Source organism: Argiope bruennichi, chromosome 4, assembly GCF_947563725.1.
Source record: "Argiope bruennichi chromosome 4, qqArgBrue1.1, whole genome shotgun sequence".
NCBI classification, from domain to species: Eukaryota; Metazoa; Arthropoda; class Arachnida; order Araneae; family Araneidae; genus Argiope; species Argiope bruennichi.
This window is the reverse complement of record NC_079154.1, coordinates 115,524,922-115,541,945: the sequence shown is the minus strand read 5'-3', so window position 1 is coordinate 115,541,945 and position 17,024 is coordinate 115,524,922. Positions and strand designations below refer to the sequence as shown.

At 27.1% G+C, this 17,024-nt stretch overlaps 1 protein-coding gene across 4 annotated transcripts in view; it reads right to left on the bottom strand.

Moving 5' to 3' along the window:
- LOC129965838 (uncharacterized) overlaps positions 1-17,024 on the bottom strand; it is a 105,888-nt gene that overhangs the window by 11,979 nt on the left and 76,885 nt on the right. For all 4 annotated transcript variants that reach the window (XM_056080056.1, XM_056080057.1, XM_056080055.1 and 1 more), the window contains exons 6-15: positions 8,166-8,245; positions 7,382-7,465; positions 4,823-4,888; positions 4,522-4,579; positions 4,348-4,434; positions 4,115-4,191; positions 3,907-4,011; positions 2,970-3,111; positions 843-984; positions 174-304 (exon numbers count right to left, since the gene is read on the bottom strand). In XM_056080056.1, coding sequence (XP_055936031.1) covers positions 174-304; positions 843-984; positions 2,970-3,111; positions 3,907-4,011; positions 4,115-4,191; positions 4,348-4,434; positions 4,522-4,579; positions 4,823-4,888; positions 7,382-7,465; positions 8,166-8,245 — 972 coding nt within the window. The remainder of the gene's footprint in view (positions 1-173; positions 305-842; positions 985-2,969; positions 3,112-3,906; positions 4,012-4,114; positions 4,192-4,347; positions 4,435-4,521; positions 4,580-4,822; positions 4,889-7,381; positions 7,466-8,165; positions 8,246-17,024) is intronic.

The following is a 17,024-nucleotide window of genomic DNA, read 5'->3' as shown; positions in this document are numbered from 1 at the left end:
ATAAATTATAAAGGTTATTAATTGCAAATTAGAAACAAAAATATTGAATTTAAAAATAGGATTACTAAAAAAATTTATATCAAACTGACTATAAAAAAAATGCAAAAATTCTTTAATAATCTTTTTTCTATAAAAAAAAAGGGTGGGAGGGCAGTATGAAACATAAAACTTACCCCTTCTTTCAGACAGAGAGCTTTCAGTTCTTCAGTCTTCTTCTTCAGAGCATCCTGAAGAGCATCTTTTCTTGATTGAAGAGCAGATAACATTTCAATAGTGGCAGCTTTGCTTTCCTCACTTAATTCTCCTTAAAAATTTAAGGAAGTATAGCATTTTTATACAATCGACAATGCAAATATCATAAAATGAAATTTCCACATTAGAAAACAAATGATTTTCTTAATTTCTGTTTTTCAATATTTGTATTTTTTTTTAAATACACAATAAACACAAAACAACTGAAAAATACAAGTTCTTTCATCTTTCAATCACAATACCAATGCAGTGCACTGAAATGTGGTATTATATTTGAAAGTATATTCATTTATTGTATATACAAAAGTTTATGCAGTAAATGGATATACAAAACCAATAATTTCAAAATGAATAACTACTGCAAAAAAGTACCATTTAACATCAAACGTATTGGTTTTTCACTATGCTCTTTTCTTTATATTCTGTCTACCAAAAATGAATTTGATTTTATTAAATAAATGAATGAATGAATTTAAAGTTAATTTGTAGTTTGTCTGCAAATAGGCTGAAGACAAATCTGATAAAATGAAAATATTATTCTAAGTAAAATATAAGATAAGAGAATTTATTTGAAGAACATGTTTAAATACCTTCAATTACAATGGTGGGAAGACTAGTTGAACTATTACTGCGGCTGATGTTTGACTGAGAGCTGGCAGATGAGAGTGATTGTATGCTTCGACTCAGTTCAGAGGCTATCTGACTCAAGCTACGTACAATTCGTCCGGCACTCTGAAACAAATAATTTTTATTGTTAGATTAATTTAAAGTAAGAGACAATATGAATAAAAATATTAACAAATTCAGAAAAAAATGGGACCAACAAGAAAATTAGATCTAAGGATAAATGGACAGTTTCCAGAGCTGACAATGAAAGGTATTTAGCAACCAAAATTGCAGGACTTGAATTCTTTTTAAAAGAAATGGCATATTTCAATAATAAGAAATGTTTAAATATGCTGATTATTTAGTCAGTCTGTCTATACAATATGTAATTAAATGTTGTTTTCTGAATTCCCAGCACTCTTCTAGGAAGTGGGCTTCTAGAACAGTTTAGAGATTGCAAACTACAGGTTACATATTCTCCCAGAGCAGAACAGGAAAGATGAGGCATTATATATGATGTAGAAATTGACATTTTGGCTCAATTTTCATTTTCCACTTCCCTAATGCTAGCATTACTGTCTGCTAAGCATTTCAGACTGCATTTAAATTATTCCATCTAATTATATTCCTTTATTCTTCTGACCCAATCCATAACTTGTTCAGCTGTCTGTCATTTAATAAAAAAACTGCATAGATTTATACAATGATAAAACCTTCTTTGTTTTTGTTATTTTTTAAATATTTGAAAAGTTTAGCACTTAAAATATTTTTTTTCTCGTGTCATGTATATAAAAAAAAAAAAAAAAAAAAAAAAAAGGAAAAGTTTAGATTCTATTAGAAACCAAAAATATTAACCTGTATAATTTGGAAATGGATCCCCCTCCCTCTTCTTTATCACTTTTCTCAAATTTCAAGCCCTTTTTGCAAACTAGAGATTCAATATATAGCTCCCCCTCAATATTTTCCCACAGATTAATACACAAAAATATGCAACTTCTGAGCCCTTTTAGAATTTAATGTTTGAATTTCCTCCCTCAATTTTGTTATATATATGATATAGTACAATCAAGATGGGAATCCAACGATTTTCTTTTTCATTCTCTATATTTTAGATCTTCTAATGCTAAAGAATTCCTTTTTATTACCGTATACTTAGAAAATATATTTTCAATATCAATTTCTTTTACATCAAAATATGAAAACTAAGTATCAACTACTAAGTATTTACATAAGTTTAGTTTTAAAAAAATCATGCTACAGTTTTCTCCAATATCATAATTATCATCAAGGGAATATTCACTATTTGAGAAATAACATAACATCAAAAAGAATTTAAAGTAAAAACATCGGACAAAAATATATGTTTTTCAATATATGAATGAATTATTTAAAAAATCCAAGTTTAATAAACTGAAATATAAAAAAATATCGTGATAAATATTGATATCACATTAAAAATACAAATTTTAAAAACATTTAGATCCATTAATGTCATGTTTTAAAACAGATTATTTTTAAATGGATGTTATCTTTTTGAGTTATAGTCAGGTAATAAAATAGTTGAGTTGCAATCACTCTCTCTAAATATCCACATAAGACAAAACAACCTTTAGTAAAATAAGGTTTTGAATTTGGAACTCTCAAGTCCCCAAAGCTGAGATCTTACAACTAGGATCCACAGTTTTTAAAATTATTAATGGATAGTCTAACATTAATATTTTAGAATTACAAAATTCATGCCAGCCACAGTTTTTATATTCAATCAAACTCTCACCAAAAATGGCAGCTTAATAGATTTTAAAAATTCAATTTGCTTATTCAATAGATAGTTATAAATTAGTGTTATATCTCAACAAATAATATACGAGATATTTGAAAGGCCTGCAGCAAGAAATATTTAAGAGAGATATTTAAAAATACTCCAACAAAACAAAGAAGCTATCAATCCATAAGTAAACAATGTGCAAAAACACCTATATAATTTTTCTGAATCTATATAATAATAAAATATAAAATATACATTGTATTAATCTTTCTTTTTGATTCTTTGACTATTAACTTAATATTTATTTCTAATTTGGTCCAACAAAACAAAATGACATTGCTCTTACCTTCCTGTGATTTCGATCTAAGAAAAATTGGTGTTGAGCAATTGCCATAGACCAAATGCATTTTGCAATGTTAGATGATGCAGCATACCACACGTATACAGTGACACTTGCAGGTGCTAATGTTCTTCTACTGACAGATACTCTAAAATAATAATAATGATAATTTTGGCATTCATAATATATATAAACACACACACACACATCAAAGTAAAAAGGCACTCCTACCTGAGATTAATATAGCTGAAAAAAACATGGAAAATTTTAAAATGTAAAAAAATAATATAATAAAATACTATATTCAATACAAAATTCGATAGGAGCTTCTATATAAGATTGCATTCATTACATTATATAAAAAAGGAACCACTTCACACATTTCCATAAAAATTAATCAAATTTATTTTCAAAAAGTTATTTCACTAACAAAACAATATCAGAATCAAAGGAATTCTTTAAAGAGGCATTCTTTTATTGTATGAAAATTTGTCTTGCGAAATTCCAACAACATTCATTATCTAGATAAAAATGAAAGGAAACTAATGTAAACAATAATAAGCTATAAGCAAAAAAACATTAAAATTACCTCACTTTATACTAATGTTTTATGCAAAAAAGCTCTTGAAATATGGTTCAAGTAGAACAAAATATTAGCAAGCATTTCTATGCACATAGTATACTAGCAGACTACAGTTTAAAATCCATAACCCAAAAATACTAAAGCTAAGAAGTCTTTTTAAAGTGGGAAGGAGAGGAAAGAGATTACAGGCAGCAGATGATACGGAAGTTGCTTTAGATATACGATTAATGTTCACAATTCATATACAAAAAAAAAAAAAAAAAACTTAATATTAAAAAATATTATAAAATCTTTAAAAAAAAAATCTACAAATTTTAGAGGTAAAATTTCTTCCATAAATGATGAGAGGGAAATACTTACTGAGTTGTAGGATCACAGATCGCATTAGAAAGATCATCAAATTCTTCAACTGGTTCTTCTATGGCATCCTCATACAAATTGAAAGAGCTAAGTGTATGTACAACTCTGAAAGAAAGGAAAAAATAAAGTTTTGAGAAACAATCATACAAATACACCACAAAAATTTATTTTGAAAAAAAAAAAGAAAAAAAAAAACTACACTAATCACCTTCTTGCTTCATGGACTTCAACTGTAAATTTTCTATCTCGGAAATACAAGTTTTCCAATTGTTTCCATAAAAAAACCTAAACATACAGTTAAGAATACGTATGAGAAAATATTTGAAATATCATATTTCATATAAAATTTCATAAATATCATAAATCATATAAAGTACAAAAACAATAAAAATATAGAAAGTTATTTCATGTAGTATATTTCTCAAAAATCAAAATACTGACCCTTCTAGGTGTGCGTCGATCATTCTTATCATACTGGCTTATCCCTCTATAGCTCAAACTAAGCCAACAAGGATTTCCAGCTTTATCCTAAATGTAGAAACAATATATATTTATATGTTGTTGTTGACTTCAATTACAAATTTTAAGAAATAAGTCTAAGAATGTGTTTTATACCTTTACTTCATAGTAATGTTGACCATAAGTCGGTAAACTTTCAACAATACTCAAGTAGCTAAAAAGTGAAAAAGATAAGAAACAAAATAATCAACTCATGTTAATTTCTTTTAAAAAAAAATTATTTTTAATTCTTTATTCAAATAAAGCTCTAAAAATTTAACAAAAAGTTTAAAATAAAGTAATCAATACAGAATAAGATTCATATTTTACATACATAAATATAAATTTTCAAAATTATGCCACTTTTCAACCCTAACCTGTTTTCTTTAATTTTAAGCTAAAAAAAATGAATACTTACTTAACAATAGCAGCACCTCTGGTTTGCCCAGCAAGAACTTTATAATGGTCAAGTACTTGCGCCTCACTGAAAATTGATTAGCATTAGCTATTACTAATAGAAAATATTGTAAATAAACACTTAAGTTCTCATTTTTGACTTTCTTGTACATAAAATACAAAAAGAATATAATGTAACTGCCACAATATTCAGCCTCAAAACTTTAATAATTCTGAAAAAATTGAATTTATGCCTAGCTGATATCTTCGTGTGGTCCTAATACTCAAACATGCAAGAAATCAGACAGATAGAATTTGCTAAATTTTGCGTTCAATTTTTCTATAAAAGTCTTACCTATCTGGTAAGTGAGTAAGCAAGATCACAAATCAAATATGCAATAAACCAGATGGGTAAAATTTAGCACATAGTTCGAAAATTGAAGTTTGTTTTCTTTATCAAATAATGGATAGTGAATTCATCCACATGTTGACTATTTTGTAAATTCTCTAGTTTGTGAATGCAATAACTCAAATACAAAAAAGGGGGGAGGGGGGGTAAGTTGTCATTATTGCATATATTTCCGGCACATTATGGCCCCAATTAATTAAAAAGAAAGCATCCAAAATGGATTTTTATTTTTCGTTATAACAAATTGTGCTATATTGGGATAAATTTCTTGTACAAGAAAACTAATTCGTGTATGTATCAAGTTTCAAAACATGGGAAACTTCTGAAAAATAAGACAATACTTGCTGTTTCAAATTTCAGCCACTGCGCAGTCAAAGCAAGCAGAGCGAGATGCTTTTATAAAAGATATATACAGATAAATTAAATTAGTCAAGAAATTTGACCTCATAATGTTGAAAAGTTTTTGCATTCAAAATCTCCGATTCAGAAAAATGATGATCTCCGATTTTTTGATGTACAGTACACTCTCGATTATCCGCGGAATTGGGTGGCGCGGCCGCCGCGGATAACAAAAATCGCGGATAATCAGAAAAAAGCTAAAAACGGGTATAGCAAAAGAGAAAACAGTCATTCCAACTTTGAAAAATCGTTTTATGTACAATAAAACGTAAAATAAACAGCAGGAAATGTTTAACTAACGCTTAATATTTTAGTATATCACTCAAAACTAACCTAAAATGTATTTTGTTAATGAAAACAGAAAAGTGCTTTATACTTACGAGAGGCGTCAAGGATACACAGAAAAATTAATATATATGTACTGTTTTAATACTGTAATGTATTATGTAATTACAAAAGCATAACTGTAAAACTACACCTTTTTGAAGAAATCAGTCATTTGTGTTTGCTTCTTGCTTTGGAAGCATTTTCTCTTTGCTTGGAAGTAAAAAAAAACTTTGTGCGGCAGGCGCGGATAACTCGCCCGCGAATAATCGAGAGTCTACTGTATTGTAATTTTATGTATGTGAACATAATGATTTAAAAACAGGGGGAACTAAATGAAAAGAGGTTCTTAATACCAAAATTACAGATGTGTACCTAATTTTGGACTTAACCATTAAGAAAAAGATCCAAAATGTATATTTGATTTTCCTCAGATACTAAGAAACTAAACATAAAATGCATCGCATTATGTAAATGAGAAGGTTGAGGAAAGTATAATCTGTTGATTGATATTAGGGATCAATGATCATATTCTTCAAATTATAGCAATTATTACCAATCATTTCAGGTGACTCGTTGGTTCTGGGAATATTGGTTATATTAAATTTCAGATAAATCATTTAGATATAACTATGTTCATGATTCCTATGAACTGTCAGATAATAAAGACTATTATTTTAGCTGTTTAATTTAAACTCAGATTATTATGCACATAAACCTTTTTAATGGAGACCAGTTCCATAAGGTCATACATCTATTAAAAATGCTACCAGGCAGTTCATCTATCTTTTGAATATATTGGTAATGTTTAGTAACTATCTTGTACATCATGCAACTATACATATATGAAACAGAATCCTTCTTTAGCTTTCAACAATGGAAGAAAATCATGCAATAAAATATTTGAAGAAACAATGCAAATGATTTGAATTTCAGGGCAAAAATGTAACTAATAATATCAGAAATTAGACCACAAAAAAAAACATTTTTAAAAAAATTGCAAAAATTTGCATCATTATTAAAAAAGCATCATTAAAAAGATAATTTTCAAAATTTTAAAATTGTATCCCCCCCCCAAATATAATATTTTTAAAAGTTATCACCCAAAAATAACACCTTTTTTTAATTTTTAATTAATTAAACCTTCAAAAAAAATGTACCAAGTGCACATATTCCTAGCCTCCACATTAAATGTATAGCAAATTTGGTAGATCTATGTCAAATGATAGGGCCTGTAGAACATCAACATACATACATTCATTCTTTATTATAAATAAAGATAATATAAAGAATAATTTAAAATTATTATGACAGTTAATATTCCATAAAATGATTATTTGATTTCATATCTATTTTCACAATTAAATTACTACTATTAAAAAAGAACTGTCCTATGTACAAAAATATATTTAGTTTAAACAATTATAAGAAAATCATTAAAAAAATTACCATTCAGCAATTGATGGGAATTCTTTGAGTGTACAAGCTGGTAACACAGGCAATCTCTTTAAATGAGTTTTGAAAGTCTGTTCACTAAATTAAGTAAGAAAGTCATTAAATGATAAACAGAACAAATAAATATACAAATCTCAAAAACAGAAATTCAAGAAATTAAACAATTACATTGTAATACCCGATTAGTATAAGAAGATAAAAATATTAAATTTGTCCTTATTAATCAAAATTTTATAAAATTAAATTCACCCTTCAGTTTTTTTTAGATAAAATATAAGTTCAATCAACAAAAATTCTTTGATGATCTCTTACATTTAAAGATAAAAATACTATAACTAACATACATCAGATTTAATTCAAACAGATCATGTGCAAATTGAGCAACTTAGTTTTAAAACTTGTTAAAATTTTTAATATTAAATAAATTTGAAATCAATCTATTTTCTTAATGTTTTTATATAAAATAAAACAAAATTGCTTATTATATAAATAAATTACACATTTTCCAAAACTCTATATGAGATATACAATCAAGTGTCATTACTGTACATCAATCAAGAATATAAACATGGTTAGGAATAGGTTTTAGTACAAAAAGATGTTTTGAAAGGCATAAGCATAGTAGTTATACAGAATTTCGATCCACCTAGAGATTTTTAATTTTTCAATAATTCTGCAAATTCCTTTTCGATATTAGGCCAGCTAGTTGGGATTTCATAGTATTATTACTAGTTTCAAGTCAATATTTAAAAAAATCAAAATTTATTACTACACTCACTCTGTAAAATCCCCATAATTTGCTTGAATGACTAATGCAGCCAACTGAAAAATAATCTCACTGTCGATTTCTAATTCACCCTAGAAGAAATATAAATATCTTTTAATACATATATAATATGATAATACAAATACATTATTATGTTCAATAAACAAATATCATGTGTAATAAAAATATATTAATAACAAATGATATTTGATGTTTCAATTTCACAAAATAAAATTTTTTAATGTTTTAGATAACTTTATCAAAATATATGAAATACCTACATTAACTGTTGATTCAATATTATAGGTAATGTTACACAATATATTGCTTCCAGTTAAATAATCTTGAATATATGAAACTTAAGCATCATGAAAAAGCATATTGCAGTAAAATTTAGTTTTAAGCATTTAAAATCCATGTCAATGTAGTAGAAAACTTTATTTTGGGAAAAAAAAAAAAAAAAAAAAAACATATTTTGATGTATATAGACTTTTCTGCAATCTTAAGATGCATAGGAACACATATTCTCCCAATCATTGTAGCTTGCTATACCTTGCAAACATAAGTTATCACAATAGCTAATATCCTTTGGTGGTATAATCTACCACAAAAGGATTTTTTTTTTTTATCAGAACAGAATTGAAGAATTCAAATTATAAGGGGGGGGGGATACATATATTTTGTATAATAATATATGTTATAAATATTCATGAACAAAAGGTCTTTAAAATGAAAAAGAAAATGCTAATCAACTGCTAATAATTTTACATTGTTTTTCTAATACTACAGTTGAAAACTGTAATAATACAACACTGATCAATTGTAATTTAAAGATATTTTTATTGAATATGAGGATTTACTGCAATGTCATACAAAAAAAAGTAAACTAAAATATTCAAACACTAATGATAAAAAATCCGATTCTCACAACTATAAATCTTTAAAACTGAAGACTATGTACTTAAAATGATCACCTTCGTTACGTAACAAAATCTAAAAAATAATTGAAGAATACTTTTATTGTTTCCATTTATCAATAGAGCGATTCCACCACATTAAAAATAAACTTGGGATCCAATGGGGGGTTAATAGACATTGGATAAAAATCCTCTCACTCTCTCCCTTTATTTTTTTTTTAAATCGAAAGAAAATAATCATGCCGATGAGTGGCTTTTTCCATAGCTTCTCATGCTTAAAAAGATCATAGAAATCTTAGAAATAACAAACTAACTAACCCCATTACTTTGTAGAAATAGCAGAACGGCATTACAAAAAAAAAGTTTTAAAAAAATGCCGTTGATATAATATCCAAATTAAGATAAAGTTTCTTTAATTCTCTAAACTAATTAAATAGTTCAACGACCGACTTTAAAATTTCCGAAAAAAATAAATTTCAAAAACAGAAATAAAAAAAAAATGACCGACGCGACTCAAAACTGCACTAACTTGGGTCGAAATCTCCGAAAAACCAAGCTGTCTCCGGGAAACAAAAACACAAAAGCAACAAGTGCGACCACGAAGTTGACTCGCCTCCGTTTTCAAGGCCAAAGTAGATGGGCCAACGCGATAGACGACGCGATCGTTGAAAAAGAAAAAAAACTCATCACGAGAAGAGGAAAGGGAAGAAAAGAAAGTAATAATGGAAAAGAACATAAACTTTATTGACGAAAAAGGAAATGACCCGCGCTGAAATCGGGAGGAGTGCGAGGGGCAGTCAGTAATGGAGGTAAAGGTAACGATGCAAGACGTGATGTGTGAAAGATGAGTACTGAATCTATTCGGAACATCCGTCTTCTTGAGTTATCAAAACGAGAGGAACAGTTAAGTAGATGGAATTTACTTCACAGACGAACAGTGGATTCAGTATTCATCATGCTGAATAGTGTTTTTCAATAATTACGTTGAAGTTGCAGCGCAAGGACTGGGAAATAACGATTGTCTTGTTACAAGCTCACACTTTCATACTAAAAAAAAATTCTAATAATGTGCTCCTTTAAAAAAATGATGGATTGTGCATCCCCAAGTACGCTACGATAGTAGTGACAGTGCGAGAAAAACGGCGCAAGGGAATCCCTTTCACCCTATTATATTCGGTTCAAAAAACTAAAAATAAATTTCTGGATGGAGACATATAGGGACATAAACGTTCAAATCAATTTTAAGAAGCGGGTTTACTTTATTACCCTAAATCTGACATGGAAATGAAAAAAGTACTGACACGTATGCTACATTAGCGGTAATATTCGATTTTTCTGGCATTTCAATCATCAATAACACCCTTGTTCACAGTACACTATTCTACCAAACTTTTAAAATGATTAATTTAACACTTTTAAAAAATTTATTCACAACAGCTTTTTAATGCAAGTTTTATGACTAATAAAGAAATTCAAAACCAATGCGAACAAAGCATTTATTCTATAATCGCTTTGTCGCAAACAAGCTACTGATTTAATTAAGTTAGCAAACAAATGACTCAAACTTTTCGTGCCCAGCGAAGTTCAAAAATAAACGAATAAATAAAGTATTAAATATTAATAACTGAAAAAGTAATATTTCAAAATTTAACGAAATTTTAATAAAATTTTTCAAGATAATTTTCTTGAGCAGATTTTTTTTCAAAAAGGATGCAGAATCTGGCAGAAGAATGCTACTCCAAATAAATAAATTTTCAGCAACTGAGTTTAAAAATCCCTGTTCTATTTAATATTTCACAACTAATCTCTCTCGTTCTCATTTCTTCCCCTTCATTTAAAAATGTTTATAAATGCTTTAGAAGCTCATTTACCATTTCATAATTTTATGCTTTTATCCTCTGAAAAAAAATTGAATGCAAATAAACTAATTCAACTGGTTAAAAAAAAAAATCACCCATACGTTTTACCCATCTTCCAACAAAATCTTTTCTCTCATCAATATATAAAATAGTAATTTACCGAAACTGCATTTGTATTAATTGCTTTCCACAGAAGAACACGATTTTCATTCACGCTGACATAAAATAAATAGAAGTCATGCAGTAGTTGACGCAATCGATAATGAAAACTCTAGTTCAGATTGGTATACCGACATCTTCACTGATATGCTGGCAACGACACATACCGCAATACTCATCGTGGCGTCATTTTGTTGGTGTCATCCTGCACCGAATACAGACGCCCAGATATTACCACTAAGATATCTCACAAACCACAAAGTTTATTCTGAGTGATTACTTACTCTAAGCAAATAGTTGGTTTTATCAACGCTTTTATTTCGAAACACATGTTTTGAAGAGCGGAAAAATAGCGAATTTAGTAGGACTCAATCAATAATTCGAAGATGATATGTACAATTACTAATGATTCAAGTGGGCTGGGCCTAGAACGCAAGTAAATGATGGCAAGTAAATTCCTCGCATACTCTCCAATTAAGGTTTTATTCCCCTTTCCTTGGCATAAAATTATGGATCTTAGATAAAGTCACAAATATTTTGCCTGGTACTAACGAAAAATAGTTGCGGAAGATGGATAATTGACATGAATCGAACAATTTTACTGAATTTATCATGAGAATATATATTTTGAACACCTTTTTTTCCTGACGGAATAAAACCGAAATCTGACAGGAAACTACAGTTGTAGTTACAAGATAGAATTCATTTCATTCATTTAAGTCATTCCGTTCACGAATTTTCGTACTTACATACATGAAAAGGAACATATCAACAGATGCACAAGCCTTTCACAGATTTGTTTCAAAACTAGATACTAATTTATATTTTAGATGCTACACCTGTGTAACCAAATTTTATGTACCAAGCTCTTTATATTTTGTAGTTAACTTGCAATCGACAGCCTGACTTCCTGAAACTGGATTTCGTTCAAAATTTAGTCCTCAGTCTATATACCAAACTTCATCTGTCTAGTTCAAAGCGTTTTTTGAGTTATAGTATTTACAGAGAGACTGACAGATACAATGACACCCTGAGATTTTCGAACACAGGGAGGGCTGAAAAGCGGAAATTCGTCAATAGCTCCAATTCAAATATTTTGACGATTATAATATTTCTTCATTATTTCGTACACGAGAAAGAATAAAATGACAGTTAGCCAACATAAAAACTTCGCAGCTTTTTAAGTTCTGTCAACTACTTTTATGTTGATTATATGAAGATTTATCTCATGAAAAAAGAAGCAAATAAACCAGACAAGGTCACTTCTGCCTACCCTTTTAAATAAACGACAAACTAAATGCCGACCTTCCGGAACAATATCTGCTTTGCAACATATCATCACGTAATGATAGCATTCAAATTTTAACGACGGAATGGAGTGGACGAAAATTTTATTCAAAGAAAATACAGGAAACTTTAGAAAAATAAACTTTACATAAAAGGAAACTTTAACAATAATATTCAAATTTCCCACATAATAATAAAAAAAATGTTACAATACTTTTTTGAAATGTTCGATTTCAAAATATAATTAATTCAGAAGATAAATTACAAACACAAAAAGCTTCAATGCATAATAAACGATTCATTTTTCTTAAAACACATAAACATCCATTCAATTATCTAACTTATTTGAGAGAATCTCTTTGTTCAAAATGCTTTTATTAAAACTAGGATAGACAAATAACTAACATTCATCAAGTTATTGCTGCAATTTTATGCTTTACATCTACTAACATATTTATGAAAAATAGCATCAAACAACAAATCTATCCAATTTCCAACAGCTAATTTCCCCCTCCATTACAATTTTTTTCCAGGGAAAAGTTGCATTAATTTATAAGAATGAATATTAGAAAAAAATAGCTATGTACTATTTTTTATTAAAATTAATCATTTAAAAAAGTTATTGGTTTCATAAAAAATGATTAAAAACATTTTCTTTCAAATTAAAAGGAAATAAATAAATATTATTGTATTTAGTAACATTATTATAAAATTAATTAAGAATTGAAAAACAACGAAAATGGTAGATATAAACATGAATCACAATGCAGGGTAGTTTAAATAAAATTAAATTGGAAATTTAAATTACAATAGGCTTTATATCTCAAATTTAAATATATAGCCTTATTTCATACTTTTTCGTACCCAAATAACAACAGTAGAAACACTACAATTATGTTGGTTAAACCATATTAAGTTTCTAATACTCAACTTACAACATTAGTTTTTCTTAACATGTTACAGGAGAAAGTAAGAAATTAAGGAAACCTTATACTTATGCATTGTAATGCTGAATAACAAAATTAAGAAAATGGGGGGGGGCTAGTTTTAGTAAAAAAAAAAAAAAAACTGACAAAAGTAGGCCTGAAAAGAAATTAATTATTGGTGATTAATCTATATAACAAAAGACTTATGCATTTATAACAATCTGAAAAAATATTTTATCATTTTATATTAGTCTAATTTAAAAAAAACACTTTAATGTATAAACTTAGCAGTTGCTTTAAAATTAGTATGAAATACCTAAATAAAAGTTAGAAAATAAACTGCTGAAATTCAGAGATGTTTTCCCTTCCTCATTTCAAATGAGTAGTCTATTATTAGACTTTAATTTCGGTAGCCTTCAAGGCTATAAATTTAGCCTTTTTTCAAGCCAATACAAAAAATCTCCATCAAAAAATGGGACTAAATAAACATAAAGAATAGGTTCTGTAAAAAAAGGCCATTATTATAAATAGTCAAGAGAAAACAGTAATTAAAATATATAATTAGACAACAATACTAGTTAATATGTTGTTAACAATGCCAGTATTTAAAATATGAAGTTCCAGAAGATTAGGAAAACTACAAACTCTGTTGAAGCACTGGATAAGTGGATTCTCAAAAATAAGTTACACTGTCACTGAAAAATCTACTATATTCTGCCTGGTTTTTTTTTATTTGTTTTTTAAATTTTAATTTACACCAATATTTTAAAATTGTACGAGCATCATTCTTTGTAGTTTTAAAAGTTCTTTAAATTGTTTTTTACACTTAAATACAAGGTTATACTAATAAGTTAGATTTCCTTACCCTCAGAGGATAAATCCTTTAGGTTTCTAATAACACTATAGATGCAAACCTTAAGAAATGAATTAATAACTATCTTATCTTTCTGTGAAGGGAGAAATAGAATACATAACCCCACAGGTACTTTAAAAAGAGAAGTCTTCTAATGACTTTATAAAGAGGAGAACTATTTCTATTTCTTTACTAAAGAACCCCAATCTTTTGAAGATATCTTAGATACCAGTTAACCATTAATTAAAAATTAACAAAAGAATTTTATTCCATTTCCAATAATATTTTACAATCAAAAGTACTGTAAATAAATATCTCTTAACTTTAAAAATCCATTTTATTTTCAGATATGAAGATTTAGTACTTGTTTATAATAAAAATTTGAGACTATATATAGGCAATGCTATTTAGCGCAAACAACATTTTAATTACATCTTATTTGAATTCATTTAAACATTTTATTAAAATCTATTAAAACTCATAGAACTGCTTTTGGTTAGTGCAAATAACATTTGTGCAGATCTTATTTGCTCAGTTTTAAAAATTCCAAAATTCTAAGTCAAATATATGCACATATAAGAGTTTCTAAATATAAATTGACTCAAAAATGAATAAAAATTGCTAGTGTGTGTAGTAAAAATTTAAAATTTTGTATGTTTTTTAAAAAAAATTAAGAATTATTATTATTATTATTTTAATTACAGGAGCACTTCAAGAAATGACAAGAATTTTCATCGATCATTAGGAGGATATGATAAAAGTATCGATATTGCAAAGGCATTGTATCATGCCTTTGAAAATGCATTAATAAAGGGATAGGTGCCATTTTAGTTTGCAAACTGCAACTTTTCAGATACCTGTTTCAAAATGATGTAAAAAGGGATGAATTAATGGCTTAAATAAAGACGACATGTAAAACAACCATTTAATACAAATCAGAAAAACAAAAAGATATGAATCAAAATCAGACCATTTAGCAAAATCAAAATTGCTAACTATAAAAGCATGAAATTCGAAGTAAAAAAAAATGCACCTAACTATAATTTTAGAACTTATACAAATTTTGAGGACAAATTCTCATGAGAGTCCAATTGTTCAGAAAATTAAACGTCCTTCTAGTGAAAAGTGAAATAAAATGGAAATGGCGAGTCTTATAATATGAAAATTGTTTTCTTTCATGAGAGAATCAATAAAGAAAATATAATATACTGTTTTGAATAAATAAAGCATACAGCATTTGTGAAAAGAATTAATAAATTTCAATCTAAAATATTTACACAAACACACAAAAAATTAAAAACTATTGGGATGGCAATTAAAATACACACTTTTTATTTTCTTAAGTGACAAAAGTAATTTTAAAAGTTTTCTGCATCTAAATAACTACAGATTTCAAATGAAAAACATATTTATATTATTCTTATTCAAAGATTATATATTCTTTCAAAAATAATAAACCACAACAAAACATACTTATTTTACGATTTAACAGACAAATTATAGGAACTGTAACTTCATTTAAATTAATCAAATAAAAAATTGTGAGTTTTAATTTCAGTGTATTATAAATATTTTAAAATATGCTATTAGAAAATGTTCAACATTAAAAGCTAAATCGACCAGAAGTCTTAAGCAATTTCGACTAGTTTAAAAACTGCAGGACAATATGCATTATTAAATCTCTCTAATAGATAGATTTAAATTCATCTTAATATCAATTTATAAATTAAAATGCGCAAAATGGAAATATTTACAAAATTATTTTTTAAGAATATAAAACAATAAAAAATGAAATATAATAGATTATTAGATAGTTTTTAAGCTAAACTTAAAATAAGTTTCAAAACTGAAGGAAAAAGAAATGACCCACGTTTCTTTTCATTTGCTCATAAAAAAATAACCAACTTTTATCAAGAAAAAATTATTTCTATAGTGCTAAATTCTCAGAGAATTTTTCAGACTGAAGAAATTTTATAGTTCTACAGCTTAAAAGAATTCAAATGAATAGTCAATAGACAGAATTGATTTGCTTAACACTAAAGGCATTTGCATTTCACTGACATTAGAACTGCCATTTGAAAATAATCAGTTAACCGTTTGCAGTAGATTTAGTGCTAATCATCATAGATTTACTAATATGTTCTTTCGCATCTCTTAGGATTACAGAAAAAAAAATTCTAAGAAAAAATTCTAACTTTCTTTAATGCTTAAAAAACAAAATTTAAATTAGAAACTTTAAGAAAATTACATTTCTTAAAATAATAAGGCCCAAAGTTTGTATGCAAAAAAGAATTATAGAAGTTTAATTTTATACAAATATACCAATTATTGTTTTAAAAAAATAAAGAATACATTCAAAACAATTTAACATGCAGAATAGTACAACCTATAGTTTTTCCATATCGTCAGTTTGAGTTGTCCTTCTGTATGTGGAAATTTATGACCTAACTATTTATTTTCATGACTCGTGAATGATAAGAACTTTGATATACATCCACCAATAATTCATGAATTATATTTAAATGATTTCAACAGAAAATACTCAAAAATAATTTTAAAATTCTCTTTAAATAATATGCTGAAATATCTCTTCTGGTTCTTAAATATAAAACTAAATTCAATTTTAGCAAATATAATTAAACTACAGAAAGAATACTCAATGGTTAAATGATAAAATCCAGAGTTAAAACTAAAAACCTATACATGGTCAAATAAAAATAATAAAAAAAGGATTTTTTTTTTTTTTTTTAAATTATCAAATAGAAAGATTTCTTAAGAATCAAAGAGTAAATTTTGTTAAAAACAAAAATTATAATTTCAGATCATATAAAATAAATTTAAAGAAATATATTAAAGGTAAAGAGAAAGTA